The 25,699-nt window shown below is 39.5% G+C and overlaps 1 protein-coding gene across 6 annotated transcripts in view; it reads left to right on the forward strand.

Moving 5' to 3' along the window:
- The window catches only part of ANKS1A (ankyrin repeat and sterile alpha motif domain containing 1A), a 216,754-nt gene that overhangs the window by 77,877 nt on the left and 113,178 nt on the right, over window positions 1-25,699 (forward strand). For 4 of the 6 annotated variants that reach the window (XM_023512757.1, XM_023512758.1, XM_023512755.1 and 1 more), the window contains exons 2-5: window positions 10,073-10,153; window positions 12,403-12,559; window positions 14,779-14,841; window positions 25,006-25,302. In XM_023512757.1, coding sequence (XP_023368525.1) covers window positions 10,073-10,153; window positions 12,403-12,559; window positions 14,779-14,841; window positions 25,006-25,302 — 598 coding nt within the window. The remainder of the gene's footprint in view (window positions 1-10,072; window positions 10,154-12,402; window positions 12,560-14,778; window positions 14,842-25,005; window positions 25,303-25,699) is intronic. The other 2 variants (XM_023512759.1, XM_012804856.2) reach the window with 1 other exon arrangement.

Here is a 25,699-nt window from a genome sequence, read left to right on the forward strand (position 1 = left end):
AGTCTTTTACATGTGGATATCAAGTTCTCTCAGCATCATTTATGAAATAGAGAGTCTTTCCCCCAAGGTATGTTCTTGTTTGGTTTATCGAAGATTAGGTGGTTATAAGATGTTAGTTTCATTTCCTGGTTTTCTATTCAATTCCAAATGTCTATATCTCTAATTTTGTGCCAGTACCATGCTGTCTTGACCACTATGGCTTTGTAGTACAGCCTTAAATCTGGGATGGTGATGGCCCTGGCTTTGTTTTTATTACTAAGAACTGCCTTAGCTATATGGGTTTTTTTTCTGGTTCCATACAAAACTCAGAATCATTTTTTCCAAGTCTTGAAAGTACGATGTTGGTATTTTAATAGGGATGGCATTGAATAGGTAGATTGCTTTGGGAAGTATAGACATTTTAACAATGTTGATTCTTCCAGCCACGAGCATGGTATATTCTTCCATTTGTTAATATCCTCTGCTATTTCCTTTCTTGGGGTGTCCTAATTTTCTTTACAGACGTCCTTCACCTCTTTCGTTAGGTATATTCCTAGGTATTTTCTTTGAGCTATAGTGAGGGGAGTTGTGTCCTTAATTAGCCTCTCATCTTGGCTGTTACTGGTATATACAAAGGCTACTGACTTGTGGACATTGATTTTTTTTTTTCTTTTTGAGACAGAGCCTCAAACTGTCACCCTGGGTAGAGTGCTGTGACACTCTATGGGCTCAAGCGATTCTCCTGCCTCCGCCTCCCAAGTAGCTGGGACCACAGGCGCCCGCCACAACACCCGGCCAGTTTTTGGTTATAGTTGTCATTGTTGTTTGGCAGTCCCAGGCTGGATTTGAACCCACCAGCTCAGGTGTATGTGGCTGGTGCCTTAGCCACTTGAGCAACAGGTGCTGGGCCATGGACATTGATTTTATATCCTGAGACATTACTGGTATTTTTTGATGACTTCCAGGAGTCTTGTGGTTGAGTCTTTGGGGTTCTCTGGGTATAAGATCATATCGTCAGCAAAGAGTGAGAGTTTGACCTCCTCTGCTCCCATTTGGATGCCCTTTATTTCCTTGTCTTGCCTAATTGTATTGGCTAGCACTTCCAGCACTGTGTTGAATAGTATGGTGACAGAGGACAACCTTGTCTGCTTCTAGTTCTAAGAGGGAAAGCTTTCAATTTTATTCCATTCAGTAAAATATTAGCTGTGGGTTTGTCTAGATAGCTTCGATTGGTTTCAGAAATGTGCCCCGTATGCCTACACTCTTCAGTGTTCTAATTATAAAAGGATGCTGAATTTTATCAAATGCTTTTTCCTCATCTATTGAGAGGATCATATGGCCTTTGTTTTAGCTTCTGCTAATACAGTGAATAACGTTTATGGACTTGCATATGTTAAACCAGCCTTACATCCCTGGGATGAAACCTACTTGGTCATGATGTATGACTTTTTTGATGATAAGCTGTAATCTATTGACTAGACTTTGTTGAGAATTTTTGCATCTATATTCATTAGTCAAATTGGTCTGAAATTCTCCTTTTTAGTTGGGTCTTTTCCTGGTTTTGGTATCAGGGTGATGTTTGCTTCATAGAACGTATTGGGGGAAGATTCCTTCCTCCTCGATTTTTTGAAATAATTTCTACAGTATGAGAATAAGCTCTTCTTTGAAGCTTTGATAGAATTCTGGTGTGAACCCATCAGGACCAGGGTATTTTTTTTGGTTGGAAGATTTTTTTTATTGTTTCTTTGATCTTAGTGCTTGAAATTGCTCTGTTCAGGAGCTCTGTTTCTTCCTGGCTAAGTCTAGGGAGAGGGTGTGATTCCAAATATTGATCCATTTCCTTCACATTATCAAATTTCTAGACATAGAGTTTCTGGTAATATTCAGAGATGATCTCTTGTATTTTTGTGGCATCCGTTGTTATTTCCCCTTTATCATTTCTGATTGAGGTTACTAGAGATTTTACTTTTCTGTTTATAGTTAGTGTGGCCAAAGGTTGATCTATTTTATTTATTTTTTCAAAAAACCAACTCCTTGTTTCATTAATTTTCTGAATGATTCTTTTGTTTTAAATTTCATTGATCTCTGATTTAATTTTGGATATTTCTTTTCTTCTGCTGGGTTTAGGCGCTTAGATTGTTCTTCTTTTTCCAGTTCCATAAGATGGCTTGTGAGTTTGTTGATGTGCTCTCTTTCTGTTTTTTGAATGTAGGTACCTAAAGCAATAAATTTTCCTCTCAGAACTGCTTTTGCAGTATTCCACAGGTTTTGGTAGCTTGTGTCTTCATTGTTGTTTTGCTCAAGGAATTTAATGATTTCCTCTTTTATTTCTTCCTGCACCCAACTGTCATTCAACAGAAGGTTGTTTAATTTCTGTGCCTTTGTGTGGAATTGAATGTTTTTGTTGGAGTTGAGTTCCACCTTCGGTGCCTTGTGATCTGAGAAGATACAAGGTAAAATTTCAATTCTTTTGATTCTGTTGAGGTTTGTTTTGTGTCCTAGGATATGATCAATTCTGGAGAATGTTCCATGGGAGATGAAAAGAATTTATATTCTTTTTTTTTTTTTTTTTTTGAGACAGAGCCTCAAGCTGTCCCCCTGGGTAGAGTGCCGTGGCATTACAGCTCACAGCAACCTCCAACTCCTGGGCTCAAGCGAGTCTCCTGCCTCCACCTCCCAAGTAGCTGGGACCACAGGCGCCCGCCACAACGCCCGGCTATTTTTTGGTTGCAGCCGTCATTGTTGTTTGGCCGGTCCGGGCTGGGGATTCGAACCCGCCACCTTAGGTGTACGTGGCTGGCGCCCTAGCCGGTTGAGCCATAGGCGCCGAGCCAAGAATTTATATTCTTTATCATTGGGGTGGAATGTTCTATATGCGTCTATCAGGCACAGTTGTTCTAGGGTCTCATTTAAGTCCCTTTTATCTTTGTTTAATTCCTGTTCAGAGGATCTGTCCAGCTCTGTAAGAGGAGTGTTAAAAGTCCCCTGTTATTACGGTGCTATAGGATATCATATTGCTCAGACTGAGTAAGGTTTGTTTCAAGAATCTGGGAGCATTTAAGTTGGGTGCATAAATATTTAAAATTGAAACATCTTCTTATATTTTTCCCTTGACCAATATAAAATGACCATCTTTGTCTATTTTGACTTTAGTTGCTTTAAATCCACGTGTATCTGAAAATAAGATTGCAGCCCCTCTTTTCTTCTGAATTCCGTTTGCCTGAAAAATTGTCTTCCAACCCTTAACTCTGAGTTTTAATTTGTCTTTTGAAGCTAGGTGTGTTTCCTGCAGACAGCAAATAGATGGCTTGTGTTTTTTAAACCAATCTGCCAATCTGTGCCTCTTTATTGGGGAATTCAAGCCATTAACATTTATTGAGGTAATTGATAAGTAAGGTAGTGTTCTATTCATTTTATTTTGTGAGAGTCCATTGCTTAGTTTTATCTTTTCCATCATTGTGGAAGTTGGGTTCTGGCCTTTAATTTCTGAGTTCTTACTTTGTTGTTGATCCATTATGATGGTCAGTGTGTAGAACAGGTTGAAGTATTGAGCTGGTCTTATTGTGGCAAATTTCCTCAATGTTTGTATATCAGTAAATGATTTGATTTCTCTATCAGTTTTAAAGCTTGGTTTAATAGGATATAAAATTCTGGGCTGGAAATTGTTCTGTTTAAGTAAATTAAAGGTAGATGACCATTGTCTTCTTGCTTGGAAAGTTTCATTAGAGAAGTCTGCAGTCACCCTAATGGATTTGCCCCTGTAGGTCAATTGGTGCTTATTCCTGGCAGCTTGAAGAATCTTTTCTTTTGTCTTGACTTTGGACAGGTTCATCATAATGTGTCTTGGAGAAGCTCTGTTAGCATTTAGGCGACCTGGGTCCAATATCCCTCTGAAAGGAGTGTGTCAGAATCTTTGGTGATATTTGGGAAATTTTCATTTATAATATTCTCTACTATGGCTTCCATTTTCTGTGGCATTCTTCTTCTCCTTCTGGGTTACCTTAACTCTTATGTTTGAATGCTTCATAAAGTCCCATAATTCTGTCAGTGAATGTTCTACTTTCTCTTTCTTCTTTTCTGCCTCTTTAACTATCTGAGTTATCTCAAGAGCTTTGTCCTCTACCTCTGGGATTGGATTTTCCCATTTAACGTCTTTGGCACTATGGTGGGGATTTTGTGTCTGATTGTTCCATGTTTGTGAGATTTGTCTTTCTCCAAAGGTTGCAGAATTCTTTGAGGGTGGGGATGATTTCACAGACTTCTTGCATCTCTCCTTTTACCCTTAACTGTTAAGTATGCAGAAGGCATTTTGGTAAAGATACGTCAAATTCATTTGAATAAGATGATGTCTTTTTAAAAAATAAACTAATCTGGGGCAGTGTTTCATTGTGTTGGAAAACTGCCAGCTCTTCCTAAAGTTCAAAGATAAATCTGACTTTGCAAGGATAACCAAAAGAGGAAAACAGTGAAGGCCTTTGGCAGAAAAAGGCTGATGAGACAAACTTCTATTTAGACCTTATGATTTAATGAAGAGTTGTTAGAGAGCTGCTCAGGACCTCCCTTTCCCTTCAAGTTCATTTTCATTGCTTCCTTCTTATAGGAGCTGTAATCCTTATGATTTAATAAAGAGCTGTTAGAGAGCTGCCCAGGACCTCCCTTTCCCCTCAAGTTCATTTCTATTGCTTCCTTCTTACAGGAGCTATAATCGAGGAGGCCTTTTCTGACTCGGTGCTCTGAGAGTCTTTGACCTCCTGAAAATTAATGTAGGAGAACCACAGAGCTGCCGGTTGTTTTATCTCAACATTCAATGTCAAGGGCCTGGAAGGAAGGAACATACACTCCAGTTGGAAGGAACATACACTAGAAGTCAAATGTGGCATTTTGTTTTCAGTTCTTATTTAATTAACTGTCTGATGATCAGTAAGTCATTTGAACTTTGTTTTTCTTAGCTATTAAATGGAAATAACAGTATCTATTTTCCTACTCTATAATATGGTTTTAAGAGTCAGATATGGGTAACATGCATAAACACTTGGACATTGTCATTTTAAACTACAGTAGAGCTTTCATAGCTGACCATCTCCTTAACACTAACCATCTCATGTTGACCTAAGTTTCAAAGACCAGGCATGCACCATATGTACATATCAGTACAGCAGGCCCAGCTCCTTATGTTGACCACCTCTGTATGTTAACCAGTTTGTTACAGTCCCTTGGGTGGTCAGCTTATAGAGGTTCTACTGTATTTAGTTTATGATGTTCTAGATCCTCATATCGATCTTCTGACCAGACATCTGCATATGGGAGTCAACATTTATTTCAGCCTCAACAAATCAAAAAGAAAATTTCCTCTGCCTCACTTTTCTCTTCTCCCACCTCATGCTACCACAATCATAAGACAAAGCAACCTTTTTTTTCTTTCTGAAATTTACTCACTCTCCACTGAATTCCTCAGTTCAAATACCCCCAGTGCATCCCTTTCTACATAAATAAATAAGTAGTTGCAACTTTTTTTATTAAATCTGGTTTTTTTCCTCCATTCTCCTTATCACTGCTGCCATTTAGGTCCTCATTTTATGCCTGAAATATTAATTTCCAGCTGGGCTTCCTGGGTCTAGTCACGCATGTCTGATCATCTACACAACTGTTCAGCATAATGATTAAAAACAATTCCTGGGCTGGGTGTGGTGGCTCACTTTGGGAGGCCAAGGTATGGATGATCACCTGAGGCCAGGAGTTTGAGACTAGCATGAGCAACACAGGGAGAGTAGACCTTGTGTTTGCAAAAATTAATAAGCTGGGCATGGTGGTACATGCAACTGTAGTCTGAGCTACTCAGGAGGCCTAGGCAAGAGGATTACTTGAGCCCAGGAGTTCAAGGTTGCAGGGAGCTATGATGACACCACCGCGCTCCAGCCTGGGCGACAGAGCAAGACTCTGTTTCAGCAAACAAACAAAAAATTTCTGAAATATCTCAGCTATCACAACAGTATGGTGAATAACAGATTGACCTTCTGAATGCCCACCTCCCAACAGAGGGTTTTTCTAAAACATACCTCTGGTTGTTTCTTGCTTTAAACTTTTCAGTAGCATACTGATCTGACCCTGCCTGCCTCTTCAACCATGCATTCACCATTCTTCCACTTGCATGCTCCACCACTCACACTTGCTTGTAGTTGCCCCATTTTGGTGAGACTACTTGGGATGGTGAATTGGGATGCTACCTCTGTTTCTCCTGCCTGGCTGATTCTTCCTACACTTAAAGGCTCAGCTCAAATATCTCTTCTGTAATGCCTCCCTATTCCCATTTCCCTTTAGCCACTTTGTGTACTTCCTTCCCAGAATGTCACACATTGTACATTGTTGTCATTTGTTTACTTGTCTGACTTCCCTACTCAGATCAAGGGTAGGGACTATCTAGTGCCCTGGCATAAATATTTATTGAATTGATCTGGATTGGATACTTTTCTGGCCCATTGAAATGCCATTACTTTTCTGTGTAATGTAAGCAATAAAGTAGCAGGGCAACCACATGAACCATGTTTACTGCCAGCTAAGAGTCACTTTAGGTATCATTTCATCCCAAAATCTTATCCTACAGAGTAGTCACACATGAAATATAATTCTAGCACTCTGGGAGGCCGAGACAGGTGGATTGCTTGAGCTCAGGAGTTTCAGACCAGCCTGAGCAAGAATGAGACCCCATCTCTACTAAAAACAGAAAAACTAGCCAGGCATTGTGGAGGGCACTAGTAGTCCCAGCAACTCTGGAGCCTGAGGCCTGAAGATTGCTTGAGTCCAAGAGTTTGAGGTTACTGTAAGCTATGATGATACCATGGCACTCTACACCTAGGGTGGCAGAGTGAAACTATGTCTTTAAAAAAAAAAATTCTAGATGTGCTTTTAGAATAGATGGCAAATAAGAGGAAAAGAGTCGGGGGAGGCCTTACTGGTTGGAAATGTTGCATCTTTCTGCAGGAAAATCCTATCTTTTTTTCTTATCTTTTAAAATAGTTTTGAGGGAGTTTTAGTTCTGGGCACAGGATGTCCAGACTTAATCTCCTCTAAATTAGAGTCATGGTGGTAAAAGAAGATGATGAAAGGCTTGCTTAATCCCGCTTATTGTTAAAATCAAGGGCAGTTTAAATCTTAGTTTCAGGATTACTTTGGAACCTGGACTGAGATGGCTGAGAGATAGTAGAGTCTGGTGGAGTAATAAATTAGTTGCTAATAGACCTGTACTCTCACCAATTGGTATTTCCTATTTCTCAACTCCTCTTGGTTTATTCCTGTCATTTACTGAATTATAAACCACTTTGTATTACTACAGATTTACTTCATGTTATCATTCCACTTATAAAGTCTTTGGCCAAATGCCAAGAGCTCCATAAAAGAGTTTGGGGTCTGCCACTGATTTGGTGTGTTATTTGAGGCAAATATTTTTAGATTCTTAATGTCACCTATTTTATAATAGAGTGATGATCTATTGTATTGTATGGCCATTTGAAAGTAAGTATGAAAACTGTACCTCCTACATTTTCCAGATATGTTCCACTTTCCATAATTCTGATCCATTGTCAGGCACAGATAATTTTTGGTTTTGAAAATGAGGTCAGGGCATGGTGGCTCACAATTATAATCCCAGCACTTTGGAAGGCTGAGGCCAGAAGATTACTTGAACCCAGGGATTCATAATAAGCCTAAGTAATATAGCAAGACTCCATCTCTACAAAAAATTTAAAAAGTAGCTTGGCATGGTGGTACATGTTGTATATGATTGCCCATATATAACTGTTTATTGTTAACTTTTGATGTATTTTTTGGTTTTCTTTTACCTATACATAGATAATTCTCCCCTTTCTTTTAAAAAATTATTAGTACAGAAGCACCATATGAATAGATTCTCATTGTGTTTTAAACAGTGTGATAGAACACAGAGCACTATGGGAAATTTTCTCCTCACCATTCTGCAGTGCCCTCTAACACACAGATTTCCTGCTCTGAAGGTTAATGTTAGGATAGCACTTGGTGAGTGGTCTTCTGGTCACCATCCGTTTACAGGGGTGTGTATGTATATGTATGTTTATAAAAAGGAGGCTCTTACTCTGTGTTTTATGCAGTTGACTTCTTTTTTCACTTTGCTGTGACACTATAGGTCTTGGGAAAATCTTTCTATGTCCGGACATACAGGCCTAACTTCTTCTTTCCTTTGTTGTTGTTGCTGTTGTTGTTAATAATTACGGAATATTTCATTTTATGAGTAAACCTAGTATTTTACTGCTTACCTATTGAAAGACATTAAGTTTCTAGTTTTTTACTTACATAGTGAAACAGTCCTGTGCAAACATATGTCTTTGTGCACATGTATGAGTATTTCTGTTGGATAGTTGCCTGGAAGTAGAATTGTTGGCTCAAAGTGAATGCTATTTTGGTTTTGATAGATGGTGCCAAACTGTCTTCCCAAAGGAATTCACCAATTTAAACTTTTACCAGTGGTGTTTAAAAGTGGTTTTTTTATGGATCTTTACAAACACTTGATAATATCATTATTTTTATTTTTGTCAGTCTGATGGGTGAAAAGTGGCATGTGTTTTAATTTGTATTCTTCTAGATTATAGATCATTCCTTGTCTACTTTCTGCCTTTTAGGAATTCTTCAACATTGCCAATTACTCGATGACATCTTGTTTTATTATAATGTGTTTTCTGTCTTACTATATAGTAGTATAACTGGCATATGATTGTTTACTCTGTGTATAGACTACAGTTGCCATAATAATTTTTCTACTCATGGCTGTTGCCAAAATTTTATTGTTATAAACAATGCTGCTTTCAATATCTGAGCATAAAGGGTTCACGCCCAGGTGGTTTTATAACTTCAGCATTCTATGTCAATGCTTTCTGAATATAGAAATGAGTAAACAATTGTCCCACTGACTTGTGACCCAAACCTATCACTGATGCCACCCAATAACAATAGCATAAAAAGCAAAACCTTTAGACCAGCCTCAATTATGTGTATGGATGTGGAAATACTGAGTAATATACTCCCAAATAGATATTCTCAAGGATAATTTACCAATAGGGCCATAATGAATAATGGCCGAGTAAAGTTTACTCTCAGAATGGAAGAACAACTTAATGTTAAGAAACCTATTGATAACAACATATTAGGTCATTAAATGTGAAAAACTGTGATTATCTTCATAGTTGCCAAAAATGAATTTAAATCAAACACCTATCTATAATAACAATTCTTGGAAAAAGAATAGGATATTTTCTTTACATGTTACAGAGTATATCTAATCTCAAACCATTAGAAATATTCTCCTTAGAATCAGGCACAGATAAGATTGCCCTCTGTTACTTAATATTATTTTAGAAGCGCTGGGTGATGCAATTAGGTGTGAAACAGAAATAAGAATTAAAGGTTTGAGGATTAAATAAGGCAATATTTTAAAAAGTAATAATAAATAAGGCAACATTTTGATTTCTCTGGTATAGTATTTCTGAATCAAAGAAGATACTCTGGCTTTTAAAAAAATTACTACTAAGACATATTTACAAAGAAAAACCAAAATTGTTTCTTGCATCTTAAACCATGTATTCTGGTGCTTTTAAAATCCTGATCCTTGCTAAGGGAATCATCTTGATTATCTGATCTGAGCCAAGGTCTCTCTTCAAGCCTTCAGTCACTGGCATAGAGGTGAGTGCTCAATACCTGTGACTGGCTGAGTGATGGGCTCCATGATATTTTCAGTGACCTTTTAATGAGTTATTTTTTCATCCTCGAAGTACTCAGAGGTATGAGTCCCAGGCCAAGGGAATAATGAGGTTACGGATGAGAAGGATACAGAAAAGAAGGCTCTTAAATGGTGACATGATTGTTTTGACACTTAACTTGTCCAGCAGACCACTGTCTACCCTCAGTGCTGTGCATTTCTGTAATGTATAGCAGCTGTCTTTTATCAGGAGTTACTTGGAAATAACTAGTTTGGTTAAACACTACAGAGAAATCTTTTCAAAGTAGCTGGCTGTCTCTAGCTTTATTTCATAACTTTGGTCTATAAAATTTCTCTTTTTCCCCCTGATAGCATGTGGAGAGGTCCAAATGTGAACTGTGTTGACAGCACTGGCTACACACCCCTGCACCATGCTGCTTTGAATGGCCATAAGTAAGTATTAATGTGTTGCATTCCTGCCCCACCCTGCAGAACCCGGGCCTTCAGGTTTTTCACTTCGTATAAGGTTTGCTAAGCAGTGACACTGAGAACAGGGACAAACAAACATAAATTCAGTCTATCCAGAATTCCTGTGTCTCTCGTTAGTATGTAATTTAAACATCATTCCCTGTCCCACCTTTAGCCAAAGGTTAAATTTTAGCCTTTCTTCTGCTTGTTCTTTTCCACTCTGGAATACTTCAGTGCCACACAATGATCTAAGTATGAAGATCAAATTTGGGGCAGCCAGATCATGCAGGGGCTAGAATCTATTTGGCCTTTGTAACTAATCCCTTGATAAACTGAAAATAGACTGAGTGGTCATAAGAAACCTGTCTTCTTTTAAAGTAGTTATTTATTTACTCTGTCTTCTTGCCTACCATTCTTTCCTCTTAAAATTAGTCCTGTAGACAAGAACCACTTTTTATTTTTATTTATTTGTTTAGTCTTATTTTGTCACCCTTAGTAGAGTGCTGTGGTGTCATGGCTCACAGCATCCACACTCTTGGGCTTAAGTGATTCTCTTGCCTTAGCCTCTCAAACAGCTTGGACTATAGACACCCACCATAATACTTGGCTATTTTAGAGACAGGGTCTTGCTTTTGCTCTGGTTGGTCTCCACTCCTGAGCTCAGTCTACCTGCCTCAGCCTACCAGAGTGTTAGGATTATAGGTGTGAGCCACTGCCCAGCCCAGGATCCATTTTTAAAGGGAAAACCATAGCCTACATAATTTTCTTTCTTTTTTTGCATTCTTCACCCTTGGTAGAGTGCCGTGGCATCATAGGTCATAGCAACTTCAAACTCCTGGCCAACAATACACAGCTAGTTTTTCTGTTTTTATTAGAGACAGGGTCTCACTCTTGGTCAGGCTGGTCTTGAACTTCTGAGCTCAGGCAATCCACCTGCCTCAGCCTCCCAGAGTGTTAGGATTGCAGGTGTGAGCCACCATCCCCAGCCCTGTGTAATTAATAGATAGTTTATTAGGAATTGGGTGGGATTTGTGTGGAAAGTTTTTTGGAGAAGGTATGCTTTGGGGGAGTTTGAGAGAGAGAGAAGGCATGTGTCTAAATCATTGGGTACTGCCTTTCTTGTGGCTCAGCAAAGGAGCAGGTAAGGTTGTGGAGCATAATGAGTAGCTTTGCCAAGATGTTGAAGAATGGAAACCAGAGTGTAACCAAATCAAAAATGTTAAAGGAAACAAAGTACTATAGGAGATAAGCAGTAAGGATTTCGTTTTTATAAGGAGGAAGTATTGGAATCTTATTAGATTTTTCTGAGCAAGAAACAGGGCCCTTACTGTATTCTATATCAGTTGTCCAGTATTTGGCCCAGCCAGATTGACTCCAGCATGCCAAAAAGAGGCAATCATTGTTTTCTTCAACATTAAACTTTTGTAAAATATATTGAATGTATCATTAAGTTTCCATAGCCATCTTAAAGCTAATAAGAAACCTATAGTGACCCCTCCCCACCTTAAATAGTGGAGTAACCTAAATTAAGGTGAATCTTGAACTTCAATGACTGTGGCTTGTTAGACAAATTCATCTCCAGATTCTGTTTTTATTTACAGTGGAGATTTTCTTTGACCGACCCCATGTGCATGGGGATAAATATACACTTATATCTGTAAAATTAGTGGTATCATCAGGAAAAAATCCAAATCTCTCTTTTTGGAGGTATATTACTAAATGTGGCTTATATTTGCACACAACTTTTATTCTTCTTTGCCTCTCTGCTTTTTGCTCCCACATAAATACTCTGAATAATGTGAATAATGGTATTTGTTTTATATGTCTACTTCTATGTAAATTCTGAATACTGCTTAAACAACATAAAAAAGGAAACACTGCAGGGTTTCAACAAGGAGTCCAGCCATTTTCAAGTTAGGGAAAATGGATTACCAAGAAGGTTTAAACAGGGAAGTGATGAGTTGGTGTAGCACAGCTCAAGATGTTTCTTTCCTGCAGATAACATTGCACAGAAGAAAAAAAAAAGATGGTTCAGCTGCCTATCTGCAGCTATACAAAGTAGCTTGTGGAATAGAAGGAAAAGATTGGGCTATGCGCTTAGGTGGAAACAGGGGAGCCAAAAGAGATAATATCTGTAAAAGGACTTTGTGCTATACAAATGTTGTTATACAAAGAGCTGTTTGCATGAAAAACTTAGGAGTTCTGCAAACTCATGATTGATTTTTCCCTTCTAGGGACGTGGTTGAGGTTCTTCTGAGGAACGATGCACTGACCAACGTGGCCGACTCTAAAGGCTGTTACCCTCTGCATTTGGCAGCCTGGAAGGGAGATGCCCAGATAGTGAGGTTGCTCATCCATCAAGGGCCTTCACACACCAGAGTCAATGAACAGGTTGGAAGGAAGGGAGGTTTTACTCCCTCCATTCAGCTGTGGCCAGACCTGGCAGCCCTATCACATCTCAGTCCTATAGCTGAAATCTCAGGAAACCCACTGCTTCCGTATCCATACCCTAAATGTGACTCTTCCTTTTGCCAGTTTTATTCTCCATAGTGTATTGGGAAATCCTACACTGTGAGGATGTATTTTATGTGCATTTGACTCATGCAGATTATAAATAGTATTATAATAAAAATATATACAGCAGGTCCTTTGATCCACTTATCAAACCATATCAAATGCAAAGATATAAAGGGCTAACTGTACTCATTTTATGTGCAAAATTTGAAATAATGCAAATCCTCTAAAATTGCATAGTCAATTTTACACTAGTGGACTTAATTAACTATAAATTGTGCTTGTGCCATCAATGTGGCAACACAGCTTTCCCAGTGTTTGTCGGTACTGTGAGAACCATGTTGTTACTTTAGGTACATCAGAACTTGAAGAAGTGGAAGTACTCATGCTAGTGCTGAAACATGAACTCGCAGATCAGAAACATCTGAGTAGAGGTCAGAGGTGATTCAGTGGAATGAAGGTCATTTCTATGATGTCCTCTGATGTTAAGAGTGAACATGTTTTGAAAAAGCAGAGATAGTTCTTAGAAAATAAAAAAAGGCAGCATTTGGGCAAAAATAACCTTTGGGCTCTGAATTTAGGTATTCTGAGAATAATCTTCCTCTCCTTCACATTTATTCCTTTGGGAAAATTATACTTGAAATTATGCAAGTATTAGACAAGTTCTTACAACTCTCTGTCATTTGGATTAGAGGTTGTGTGCCAGTTTAAGAGGAGATAGGCTTTCCTTATGTGACAAGCCATTCTCCTTTTTCCTCTCTCTTCTGAATTGAAACAGGTACTTTTCTCAGTTTCTTAGATGAGGGAGATGCTAAATTTTCACAATAAGGTTAGGATTGTTTTTCTTAGGACTTTGCCAAGAAGAGATTGTTAAATTACCTATAGGATTAGATCAAGATTTTTCCTCAAAAAATAGGAAATCATCCTGGCAAGTCCAAATCAGTTCTCAATGACCCATGCAGTTCTCAATGAGTTGTTAAGAGGATGACTTTGGTTCTGAGAAGGGAAACTTCATTCTGAGGTATGAGAAAATTAGTGCTCCCACATCTCTTCCTTGGGATATTGTGTGGATATAGCTGTTAATCAACTTCCCTTTCCCTTTTTGGGTTGTATTTTCTGGGTAGGTGAGCAATACACATTTAAGATCATCAATGAGATGTTTGTTTATAATATTTGAGAATGAAAATTGTCTCTTCAGAATCTAAATGCAATTTTTTTTTTTTGAGATAGAGTCTTGCTATGTTGCCCTCGGTAGAGTGCCATAGCATCACAGCTCACAGGAACCTCCAACCAACTCTTGTGCTTAAGCAATTCTCTTGCCTCAGCCTCCCAGGTATCTGGGACTACAGGCACCCACCACAACACCTGCCTATTTGTTGTCGTTGTTGTTGTTGTTGTTGTCATTGTAGTTTAGCAGGTCTGGGCCAGGTTGGAACCCTCCAGCTCCAGTGTATGTGGCTGGTGCTCTAACTACTGAGCTACTGGTGCTGAGCCTCTAAATGCAATTTTACTCCCCCTGGCTAAAATGGTCATTTCTCTTCTCTGGAGGAATATATAATGAAATTTGCTTGAAACTAATATTCTTCAGTGTTGAAAAACTGGTCACCCATTAAAGTCCTTCTCATTTAAGAAATTTTCAGCAACCATTTCTAATCCTGTCTTTGCTCACATTTGCCTTGGAACACAGCTGCTTGGAGTGTTGAGCCACTTGAGTGCGCTAGCTTAACCTACTCACAGCTGCCATCTGCCTGAAGTATCCATTGATTTTGGGACAGCAGCCTGGTGCTTTGAGTATCTGGGGGGGAGGGGCAGGGCAAGATGTCTACAGTAGCTGGAAGAACTTAACTTAATAGATCTAAGTACTGGTTATTACATTGATTTATTTAAAAATAATTAATGTGGTTCCTGTTGGATGCTTGCATTAAAGGGGAGTAATGAATGAGGTGCCCTAGAGGTTGTTGTCCCCATGAACTTCCCTTTGAAGACATCCAGAGGCATCCAGGTTGTTGTAATGTTGGGCCCCTTGGGGCTGTGTATTGCTTTGATATATTTCATCCATTTTATCATTATATTTTCTTTTCCTTTCCTTTTTGTAGAATGCTCTTGAGATCAAAGAACTCAAAAAGTACGGCCCCTTTGACCCTTATATCAATGCCAAGGTGTGTACTTTGCTGCCAGGATATCTCTTTATCATTTCTCTGAGCTGTACCTCTTCTTTGGCCCTCTCTGGTTTCCACTCAGGCTCGCGTCATCACCCTATTGCCTGTATCAGCCCATCTGCTTTTGGCTTGTCTGGAAATGGAAAATGCAGCTGCAGTGGATTTTGATTTTATTTTTTAAATCCACACTAATTTGGGAACTTTGAACTCTGAAGTGGTAGGAATGGGGAACTAGAAGGGACCATATTATGTGCTTAATTTACTATTACAATTTTTTACTTATTTAAATTTTTAAAGACAGTTCAAAGATACCAAACACATTAGCTTACTTTTTATTCCCTTAAGACTTTGCTTACTTTTTAATAAGCACCGAAAAAATGATTAAATTGTATTTCTTAGAATTAACCATTTTTTTAGTTTACTTTCCATATGTCATTTGACATGGAATATGATTTTCAGGTTTCTATAGTGGGTGGAGATATGGGAAAAGGAAATGGGTGACTCCATTTTGTTCTGTTAAAAGCTGTTGCTTGCCTCTACCTGCTCATTTCCCAGTGTTTGTGCATTTCTGCCTTATGCTTTAAAACCTCAGTCCAGTCTCTCTAAGCTATTAGCTTCTCTCTCTGCTTGATGATTATTGGCCCATGGAGCGTTCTGAAATAGGAAATGATGTTGCAGGACCAAGCAGGGCACTTGCCTTGAGTCTCCCTCCCTGTGAAGCTGGGACAAGTCCTGGTCTGATAGACCTGGTAATGAACAGCCCAGCCCTTTCTATCCCTCAGGGCTTCACCACATCAGAGCAGCAAAGCTTGTCAATGTGTGGTGGTATTTCCTCAGTAGTCTCACCTGCTGTTTTAGATGGGCGATTTTATTCAGATGAAGCTTGTTTTTTGGCAGCAATCTCAAGTTTACTTGAGATGATGCATTATCCTTGTTAGCTGTCTTTTATGTGCTCTTAATATAGCTGCCTTGGGGAAGGGAAACATAAGGCACTTCTGTATGTTTCCAAACACAAGGCAGATACTTCATGCTTTTCTTTGAGAAATACTGATTTAGGAAACAAAGCTCCCTATGGGCTGGACCTTTAGATTTTCTTCAGCTATTGGCCCTTAATAGTGGTGCAGCAGTTTGACCTGAGGTGGTAGAAGACTTCAGCTCTGCTTTGGTCTGCTCTTTAAATTCTGTTTTCTAATCTCCAAAATAGGAGGATAATCTTACCTAGCTGTTTGGGTTTTGGGGTGTTTTTTTTTGGTGGAAGAGGAGAAAACTGAAGGGTTATAGACTATCATGTCAGATCTGAGTTTGAGTTCTGGGCTGACACTTACTGGTTTGTTGTCTTGAGCAAGCTTACTTAATTTCTCTGAGCTTCAGTTTTCACTACTAAAAAGCAGGGTACCACCATCTGCCTTGCTGGATTATTTTGTAGTTTTTTTTTTTTCTTTCTTTCTTTCTTTTTTTTTTTTTTTATTGAGACAGTCTCACTTTGTGGCCCTCAGTAGAGTGCTGTGGCATCATAGCTCATAGTAATCTCCAGCTTTTGGGCTTAAGTGATTCTCTTGCCTCAACCTCCTCAGTAGCTAAGACTACCAGTGCCCGCCACAATGCCTGGCTTTTTTTTTTTTTTTTTTTGTAGAGACCAAGTCTCACTCTGGCTCAGGCTGGTCTCAAACTCCTGTGCTCAGGCAATCTACCTGCCTTGGCCTCCCAGAGTGCTAGGACTATAGGCGTGAGCCACCAGGCCCATGCTATTTTGTAGTTTAAATTAAAATGTACATAAATTAAAAATAACTAGTAACTAGAAATATTTGAGATCCTAATTTTTTTAAGTATTTATAATGTATTTTTGAAAAGGCATTTTGGAATCTGATCTTAATGAAACATTGCTCAATTTGTCTATATAGGGTTTTCTTTTGTGGAGAAGGACCTTGAAGTGATTATTTTCCCACTCAGTGATTAGTTTAGTTAACTTACAAAGCTTTGATTAAAAGGTAAGACTTTGGGTTTTTGGGTAGAATGCTATGGCATTATCATATAGCTCACTGCAACCTCAAACTCCTGGCTTCAAGTGTTCCTCTTGCCTAGTTTCCTAAGTAACCAGCACTACAGGCACCTGCCACCATGCCTGGTTAATTTTTTCTATTTTTGGTAGAGGTAGGGTCTTGCTCTGGCTATTCTCAAGTATTGCTCAGTGATCCTCTGCCCTCAGCTTTCCAGGGTGCTAGGGATTGCAGTGGTGAGCCACCATGCCTGGCTAAGACTTTGGTTCTTGAAAGTACATTTTCCTATCTTTTAATTTTTCACACATAAAGGAAATTAAAGAATATTATTATCTCTTTGTAAATTCTGCCCTTTACCTTTTCCTGTATACCTTGAAAGGCCAAAAATGATGCAAACTATATTAAGGGATAAAGCTAGGTTGATCTGAGAATGCAAAGCCTCTTGAGCTCATTCAAATCTAACCTTGCTAGGTTTTGTCCTAACTCAGGGGATTTTCACAGATCTTGCTAGTGGCTAGGTTTTGATCAAGTACTTTTTTTTTTTTGGTAGAGACAGTTTCACTTTATTGCCCTCGGTAGAGTGCCATGGCATCACACAGCTCACGGCAACCTCCAACTCCTGGGCTTAGGTGATTCTCTTGCCTCAGCCTCCCCAGTAGCTGGGACCACAGGCACCCTCCAGAATGCCCAGCTAGTTTTCTGTTGCAATTTGGCTGGGGCTGGACTTGAACCCGTCACCCTCAGTATATGGGGCCGGCACCCTACCCATTGAGCCACAGGTGCTGCCCCATCAAGTACTTTTGAATGCTAAGTCTTATCAGGTACTTGTAAAGATTAAAATGTTGTAAATGCCTTTTTAGGGAGCAAATGTGGTTTTCATGAGCTTTGGTATTCCTCTTTGACATTTGAGACTTTGTTCTTCAACAAATCAGTGTGAACCAACTAAATGTAAATTATACTTAGCTAAGGTAAAATGATGACAATTCTTAATTTCCCCCCTTTTAAAATAATTTTAACTTGGTGTGAATATCATAAAATGGACAATACTTAGGTTAGTTTTTTTTTCTTTTGTACTTTAAAATAATTTACAGTCTCATAGCTAAGCAGGGGTCCTCAAACTTTTTAAACAGGGGGCCAGTTCACTGTCCCTCAGATGGTTGGAGGGCTGGACTGCAGGGCCCAGGGACGAGTCGGCTGCTAAGCAGGACAGGCAGCAGTGGCAAAAACACCCTGTGGGCCGGATAAAGGTCCTTGGCGGGCTGCATGTGGCCTGCGGGCCGTAGTTTGAGGACGCCTGGCTAAAAGAGTCTTGGAGTTTTATCTAGACTAATTCTTTCAAATGTAATTAGCTTAGCTGTTTTCATGAGAATCACCTGGCAAGTTTTTTTAAAACTATATTTTGAAAATATTTCCAACCTAAGAAAAGTTATGAGAATAATAGAATGAAATGCTGCATACTCTTCTTGTTACTCTACTTATAAATGTTTCGCTATGTTTATATGTAGACATACCTTTTCTATGTGTGTGTGAATATTTAATACATACATATATACGTAGTATTAGGTTATTAAATATAAAATATCCAATTTCACTTTGATACTTCTTTTTACTTTTATGGTGAAGGTATACTCATTCTTTCACACACATATTTTGGCTTGTGATTGATTAGCTTTCACATTTTTTTAGAGCAATTTTTGTAAGACCATGAATTAGTGAAATTTTTGTGTTGTTTTGAGTATGAGTTCCATTGTGGGGCCAATGCACTGCAGACAGCTTGAAATATCAACAGAGAGTTTGGGAAGGATGTGGCTAATGAGCCACATGGCATGTTGATGGTTTAAGCGGTTCTGTTCTGCTGATTTTCATCTTGAAAAATGAACCACGTGGGCAGCCTGAAACCAGGGTATATAATAATTAACTGAAAGCTGAAGTGGAAGTGAATCCATCTCAACCTACATGTGAGTTAGTGACAAGGTTTGATGTTACTATTCTAATAATATTGGACCATTTGAAACAAATTGGCAAGGTAAAGAAGCTGGGTAGATAGGTTCCACATGAGTTAAACAAGCATCCGAAGAGGTATGGTCTAGAAGCTTGTCTTTTTGTGTTATCATGACATAAAGACAAACCATTTCTACACTGTATTGTCATATATGATGAAAAATGGATTCTTTTTGACAATTGTAAGCATTCAGCACAATGGTTGGATAAAGTGCTGAAACAACAATCCAAAATCAAATGTTCATCAAAAATGAAGATTATAGTGTCTCGTGGGCCAGCACTGGTGTTATTCACTACAGCTTCATGAAACCTGGTCATGCAGTTACAGCAAATGTCTGCTGCAAGAACTTGGATGAAACGATAAGGATGCTTGTGATTAAGCAGCTGAGATTGGTCCACAGAGACAGGCAGGACAATCCTCTTCCAGGACAACGCTCAACGCATGTAGCGTAAACAACTCTACTCAGACTACAGAGGCTGGACTTGGAAACTATTTATCATCCACTGTATTCACCAGCCATGCACCAACTGACTACCACTTCTTTCAAGCTTTGGACTACCTCTTGCAAGGAAAAATATTCAGTTCTCAAAAAATTGTTGAAAATACTTCTTGTTCTCCAGGCATCTTCGCTGCTGGCATAAACAAGTTACCATTGAGATGGCAAAACTGTGTTGAGGGTGTAGATGTAGAGTTTGATTAATTATACTGTTTGAGATTTGATTCAAAATAGGATATTTAACATTTAATGACCTAATATGTAAAATTGTAGCTGATGATGAATAATTTAAGATTAAGACACAGACATTATAATCTTCTAACCCTAATTATTTCAGTTTAGTATTTGTTAAGTCTTCAACCTAAATCTCCTAAGAACAAGGACATTCACTTAAAAAACCACATACAGTTATTAAATTTAGAAAATTCAGCTTTTTTTTTTTTTTTCGAGACAGTCTCACTCTGTTGCCTTAGGGTTGAGTGGCATGGCATCATCCTATCTCACAGCAACCTCAAACTCTTGGGCTCAAGAGATCCTCATGCTTCAAGCTTCCTGTGTAGCTGGGATTATAGGTGCCTGCTATAATGCCTGATAATTTTTCTTTCTTTTTTTTTTTTTTTTTAAGTAGAGATGGGGTCTTGCTCTTGCTCTTGCTCAAGTTGGTTTCAAACTTCTGAGCTCAAGCAATCCACTGGCCTCAGCCTCCCAGAGTGCTAGAATGAAAGCTGTGAGCTACCACACCTAGCAGGGTTTTTTTTGTTTGTTTGTTTTTGAGACATTGCCTTGCTCTTTCACCTGGCCTAGAGTGTAGTAGCATCGTCATAGCTCACTGCAGCTTCAAACTCCTGAACTCAAGCCATCTTCCTGCCTTGGCCTTCTAAGTAGCTGGGACTTAGAGAGATGTGAGCCACCTACCCTGCTAATTTTTTCTAGTTTTAGTGGAGTTAGAAGTCTTACTTTTGTTCAGGCTGATCTCAAACTCCTGAGTTCCAGTGATCCTTCCCACTTGGCCTCCCAGATTGCTAGGATTATAGGCATGAGCTACTGGGCCTGTCCAGAAAATTCAACATTGATGCCCTATTGTTATCTAATGTACTACATAGAATCCACATTTAAATTTTACCAATTGTCTCAATTATGTCCCTCTTCAATATCTTTTAGAGCATTTTTTTTTTCTGGTCCAAGATCCAATCCAGGAACATACATAATGTGGAATTGTTCCCTCAGCCTTTCTTAGTCTTTCATGACATTGATATTTTAAGAGCATAGGCCAGTTGTTGTGTAAACTGTCCTTTAGTTTAGTTTTGTCTGACATTTGCTCAGGTTATACATTTCTGCCAGAAATGCCACAGAAGTGATGTTATGTCCTTTGTCATGCTCATAGTACAACACATGATGTCAGTTTATCTCCTTCTTGATGATGAAATAATTAAGCTTGAGAACCACTGCTCTAGGCCAACTTTCCACCCAAAGCAGGAAGCTTTTCCCCTCTGTTGCCTGAAAGTGAGGCCATTTATTCCTTATTTTATTCATTTGTTTTTCCCAAATTTCCAAACAAAATTCACTACCACTTGGTAGCCTATTTTTGGATTCCACCAATTTTCAGTTTTTTAAGTTTGGTTGACATCTTTCGTCCTAAACCTGGAATGTTTTGGTCAGAGTTCTGCATTCCAGAACATTACAGAGTAAGTCTAACTCTTCTTCCACATGGTGGACTCATTTCTCATATTTCTCCTATGTTATTTCAATCTCCATAGACCCAGTTTTTCCTTTCTTTTCAATATGTAGAACATACACCTTGGTTGCTACAGAGAGTTGTAGACTAGGTCTCTAACTTAGGCATCTGTCTACAATGAATACAAGTTGTGCTATAATCTAAGTACGAGGAGGAGATGGTCCTAAAGTAGTTCTAAAAAGAGAAAAGCTATGCAGATGTTTCTGTACAGTTTTCCACTGCTTGTATTTTATGCATATAATGGGTTTATACATTGAATGGAGTCTTCAGACTTCAGGGGGTATGTGTAGGGATCTCTACTTAAAAGTAGTAACTAGAGCAAGGAAAAATATAAGTGGATTGCAGGATGGAAAGGAATGGTGAGTTTGTTCAAAGACTTTAGGGGAGAAACTGGATATTTGATCTCAGTCTCCTTCCTCAGACTTATAATAATATGATTCTGAGAACTCTTAAGGTCTTATGAGCACCTGTAATATGATTTGGAAGGTGTGAAAGGAAAGGATTCCAAATGATAAGCAGCCTATGCTTCTCCTTAGAGTACTTCTCTTTCTTGTGGGTCCATAAATCAACATTTAATAATAGTTTTCTGGGTGGGCCTTACACTCTGAGGCAAATCTGGGGTTAGACCTCCTAATAGTTACTTTTAAGCCCCAACTCCTATGTAATTCCCAAATGAACCACTGATAATTTCTGCCCTGATAGTTATCAGGCTCAAAGGAGAAATAGTAATAAGAACTTGTTGTTTTGGCCTATGTTCAGTGGTAGAGAGATGTGGTCATCACAGACATTAAATGAGTATTATTGTTACAAGACTATGGCAAGACTAAAACCTAAGTAACATGCTCCCTACACTGTGAATATGAGCATAACTTTATAGATGTGGTTAGACCATTTATAACATGAGGCAGGAAATTTGCCAATAGTAGTCAAGACCTTGCCTTAACCAGGTTAGCTCTGTGGCAGCTGCTGCTTTCTACTATAAGTGGGTGCACACTTATAGTCTCCATTTCTTTTTGCTTGTTTATTCTTTTTTGTAGAGACAAAGTCTTGCTATGTTATCCTGGCCTCAATCAATCCTCCTGCCTTGGCCTCCCAAAGTACTGGGATTATGGGTGTGAGCTACCATGTCTGGCCTCTTTTGTTTTTGCTAACTAGATGGTTGCAGGGGTCCTCAAACTTTTTAAATAGGGGACCAGTTCACTGTCCCTCAGACCGTTGGAGGACCGGACTGCAGGCCCCGGGATGGTCGGCTGCTAAGCAGGACAGGCAGTGGTGGCAAAAACACCCGGCGGGCTGGATAAATGTCCTCGGCGGGCTGGATAAATGTCCTCGGCGGGCTGCATGTGGCCCACAGACCATAGTTTCAGGACGCCTGATTTAGAGTTTTACATAATGGAATACTTTTTATAAAATCAAGGGCAAGGCTAGGCGCCTGTGGCTCAAGTGGCTAAAGTGCCAGCCACATGCAACCGAGCTGGCGGGTTCGAGTCCAGCCCACACCCGCCAGAAACAATGATGGCTGCAACCAAATAATAGCTGGGCGTTACCATGGGCACCTGTGGTCCCAGCTACTTGGGAGACCAAGACAGGAGAATCGCTTGAGCCTAGGAGTTGGAGGTTGCTGTGAGCTGTGATGCCTCGGCACTCTACCTAGGGCGACAGCTTGAGGCTCTGTCTCAAAAAAAAATCAAGGGCAAATTATTCTGGTTTTTGGGAGATAACTTGAATATAAAAGAGACTGTAGTATTTGCTTTAGAGTAAATGAAGTGTTTTCTGGGTTGGAGTTTTAATAAGACTAAACTGACTTTCTTGACTCTTGCTATCACTCTAATCTTGAGATGTGAAATCTGGAGAATCCTCTTAAAACTTGTTCTGGTTGCCACCCAGCCCCTGACTCACTTTACAGAAAGATCCTGTGCGCTTTTGTTGATGTAACGGTCCTTTCATCATGAGAAAGTGAAGTGACAGTTCTAAGTTTACTTAGGGAACTCATGCCATGGTTTAATAGGAAATGGACATTCTAAATGATTGTCCTATAAGGTTTGTTTGACACAGGGAACCTCAAGGATTTGCTTTCTGCTCAGTGTTTGCCCTTCCTCCAGACTTTAGGTTGATATGGAACTTGCTTTGGGGGGTCCAGTTGTATCACAGGAGGCAGCTGCTGACAGGTTGGGTTCTGTGGCCAATGAAGGCAGTCTATACTTTCTTGGCAGCTGATCTTCTTGAGCTGTGTTTGAGCTCAGAGCAGCTTCCTCTGCATCTTCTATTTATCTCTGTGTGTTTATCTTTGCATGGGGCTCCTGCTGCCACCTCCTTCTGTCCTTATTTCAATTAAAAAAATTTTTTGCCCCCATTCTGGCCTTTTGGAGCCTTCCTCCCAACAGCTCTGGATCTTTCTGGTACACTTGGTGTAGCTGGAAAAAATGATGCAGTCAAATGCCAGATCAAAAGCAGATGGAATTGCATGCATGTTTGGGTAACTCCTAATCCATTACTTTTAATGTTATTAATAGAATTAAAGCAATTGTAGAAACATCTAACTTGTATCTTCTGATCACTGAAAGGTGCACAATATTGACTTGATGGACAAACCTTCTCTTAAACTTTGTTTCCCAAAAGTATTGTAACAAAAGACTCCTGGATAAATTCAGGAATCTCAAAATCTTGTGGGAGAATTACTTTCATTAGTGCTTCTCAGAAAGGAGAGGTTGTGAAAATAATTTTTTTCTGCTCTAATTATACATTGTCAATAGTAGTAAAAGAAAGAGCACAATTGGAATGACTAACATTTTGCTTCTAATGATTGATAAAGCCCAAAGTTCTCTCATTTTATCCCAAATTCTGTCTTTAGTTTGAAACAAAATTGGCATTACAGGACTATGGATTATGATTTTGAATTTAAGATAGTGTTACATTTGAATATTTTGCACCTCTCATTCGAAACATTCCAGTATCTGATTGTATCTTTCTTACATGAGAAACTTCCGCAAGCTGGCTGCTGTTTTAATGAAGTAGACACTGCACACCCTGATTGGTACAGGCTCCTGGGGTCAGCACAGTGCAGTCCAGGGACCCATGTGCCCCTGTGGCTGGGCCCAAGTGCATCTCTCCCCAGAAACGGCTGTTTGGCTGATACTTGAGAGTGTTTTTTTGATGCTCTGTTCTGCTGCTACTGATGGCTGATGGATTTGCATGCAAGAAACTACACAGATGACAAACTTTTTAATAAAAAACTTATGTATGAGGCAGTGGATGGTTGACAAATCCAGAATGAGAACCACAGAATTGAATAAGTATAAATTGTTGAAAAACCAGTTGAAGTTTAAAATGAAATAGCAGCAGTGATACACACATACACACACACACACACACACACACACATATATATATATATTTTTTAAGATAGAGTCTTACTTTGTCTCCCTTGGTAGAGTGCTGTGGCATCATAGCTCACAGCAACTTTAAACTCTTGAGCTCAAATGATCCTCTTGCCTTAGCCTCCCAAATAGCTGGGACTACAGGCATACAAAGCCTGGCTAGTTTTTCTGTTGTTAGTAAAGATAGGGTCTTGCTTTTCCTCAGGCTGGTCTCTAATTCCTGAGCTCAAGCAATTCACCCACCTTGGCCTCCCAGAGTGCTAGGATTATAGTTGTGAGCCACTGTGCCTGATCTGGCAGTGATATTATTGGTGTTCATCTGTGCCAGGCTTTGCTCTCCTTGTAATCCTTGGTGGGACATAGGGGAATTACTGGGGGAACATTTGGCTGATTAGAGTAGTCAGGCTGCTGTGCAGGGGAGTATGCCTTGATCCTGACTCTTCCAAGTATTGCTGCTATTTTTTCATTTGAATTTCAGTGGTTTTATTGTGATCATCCAAGTCAGGTGCCAGTCAGTCAGTTATCTTTCTGACCTGATCTACTTGTTAACCCTTTAGAACAATGACAATGAGACGGCCCTGCATTGTGCAGCACAGTATGGCCACACAGAGGTGGTGAAGGTGCTCTTAGAGGAGCTAACTGACCCTACCATGCGCAACAACAAATTCGAGACGCCTCTGGACCTGGCAGCGCTTTATGGGCGACTGGAAGTGGTGAAGATGCTTCTCAACGCACACCCCAACCTTTTGAGCTGCAACACTAAGAAGCACACCCCCCTGCACTTGGCAGCAAGGAACGGACACAAAGCCGTGGTCCAGGTCCTCCTTGATGCTGGCATGGACAGCAACTACCAGGTAGCAGGAGGGGGACCACATACTCCTCCCAGGCTTCAAGGGACTTACTCGTTTTAGAAAAGACAAGTGTCATGCTGCTGGGCTGTGTTCTTATTTAGCACGTTTCATATTATGTTTCACCTGCCTCCATTTGTTGACTTGTTTTAATGTGAAACTTAGAGGGACAAATGAACTCCTCACGTGAGTCTATTACTTTTTTTTTTTCTTTTCAGGGTATAATACCCTGAAAAGATGTGCTTGTAGACTACCTCAAAATTAGAAAAGTTTCATTATCTTCCTATACATGTGTTCCCATTGCCACCATTTAACTCCTCCAGCCTCTTATCAACCTGATGTTGCCAACAGGAGATTAGCACTTCCCTTCATTGTTAGCCTTCCTCATTCAGATGGATGATTC

Source organism: Otolemur garnettii, unplaced genomic scaffold (genome assembly GCF_000181295.1).
Source record: "Otolemur garnettii isolate 467f Iridium unplaced genomic scaffold, OtoGar3 scaffold00031, whole genome shotgun sequence".
Lineage (NCBI taxonomy): Eukaryota > Metazoa > Chordata > Mammalia > Primates > Galagidae > Otolemur > Otolemur garnettii.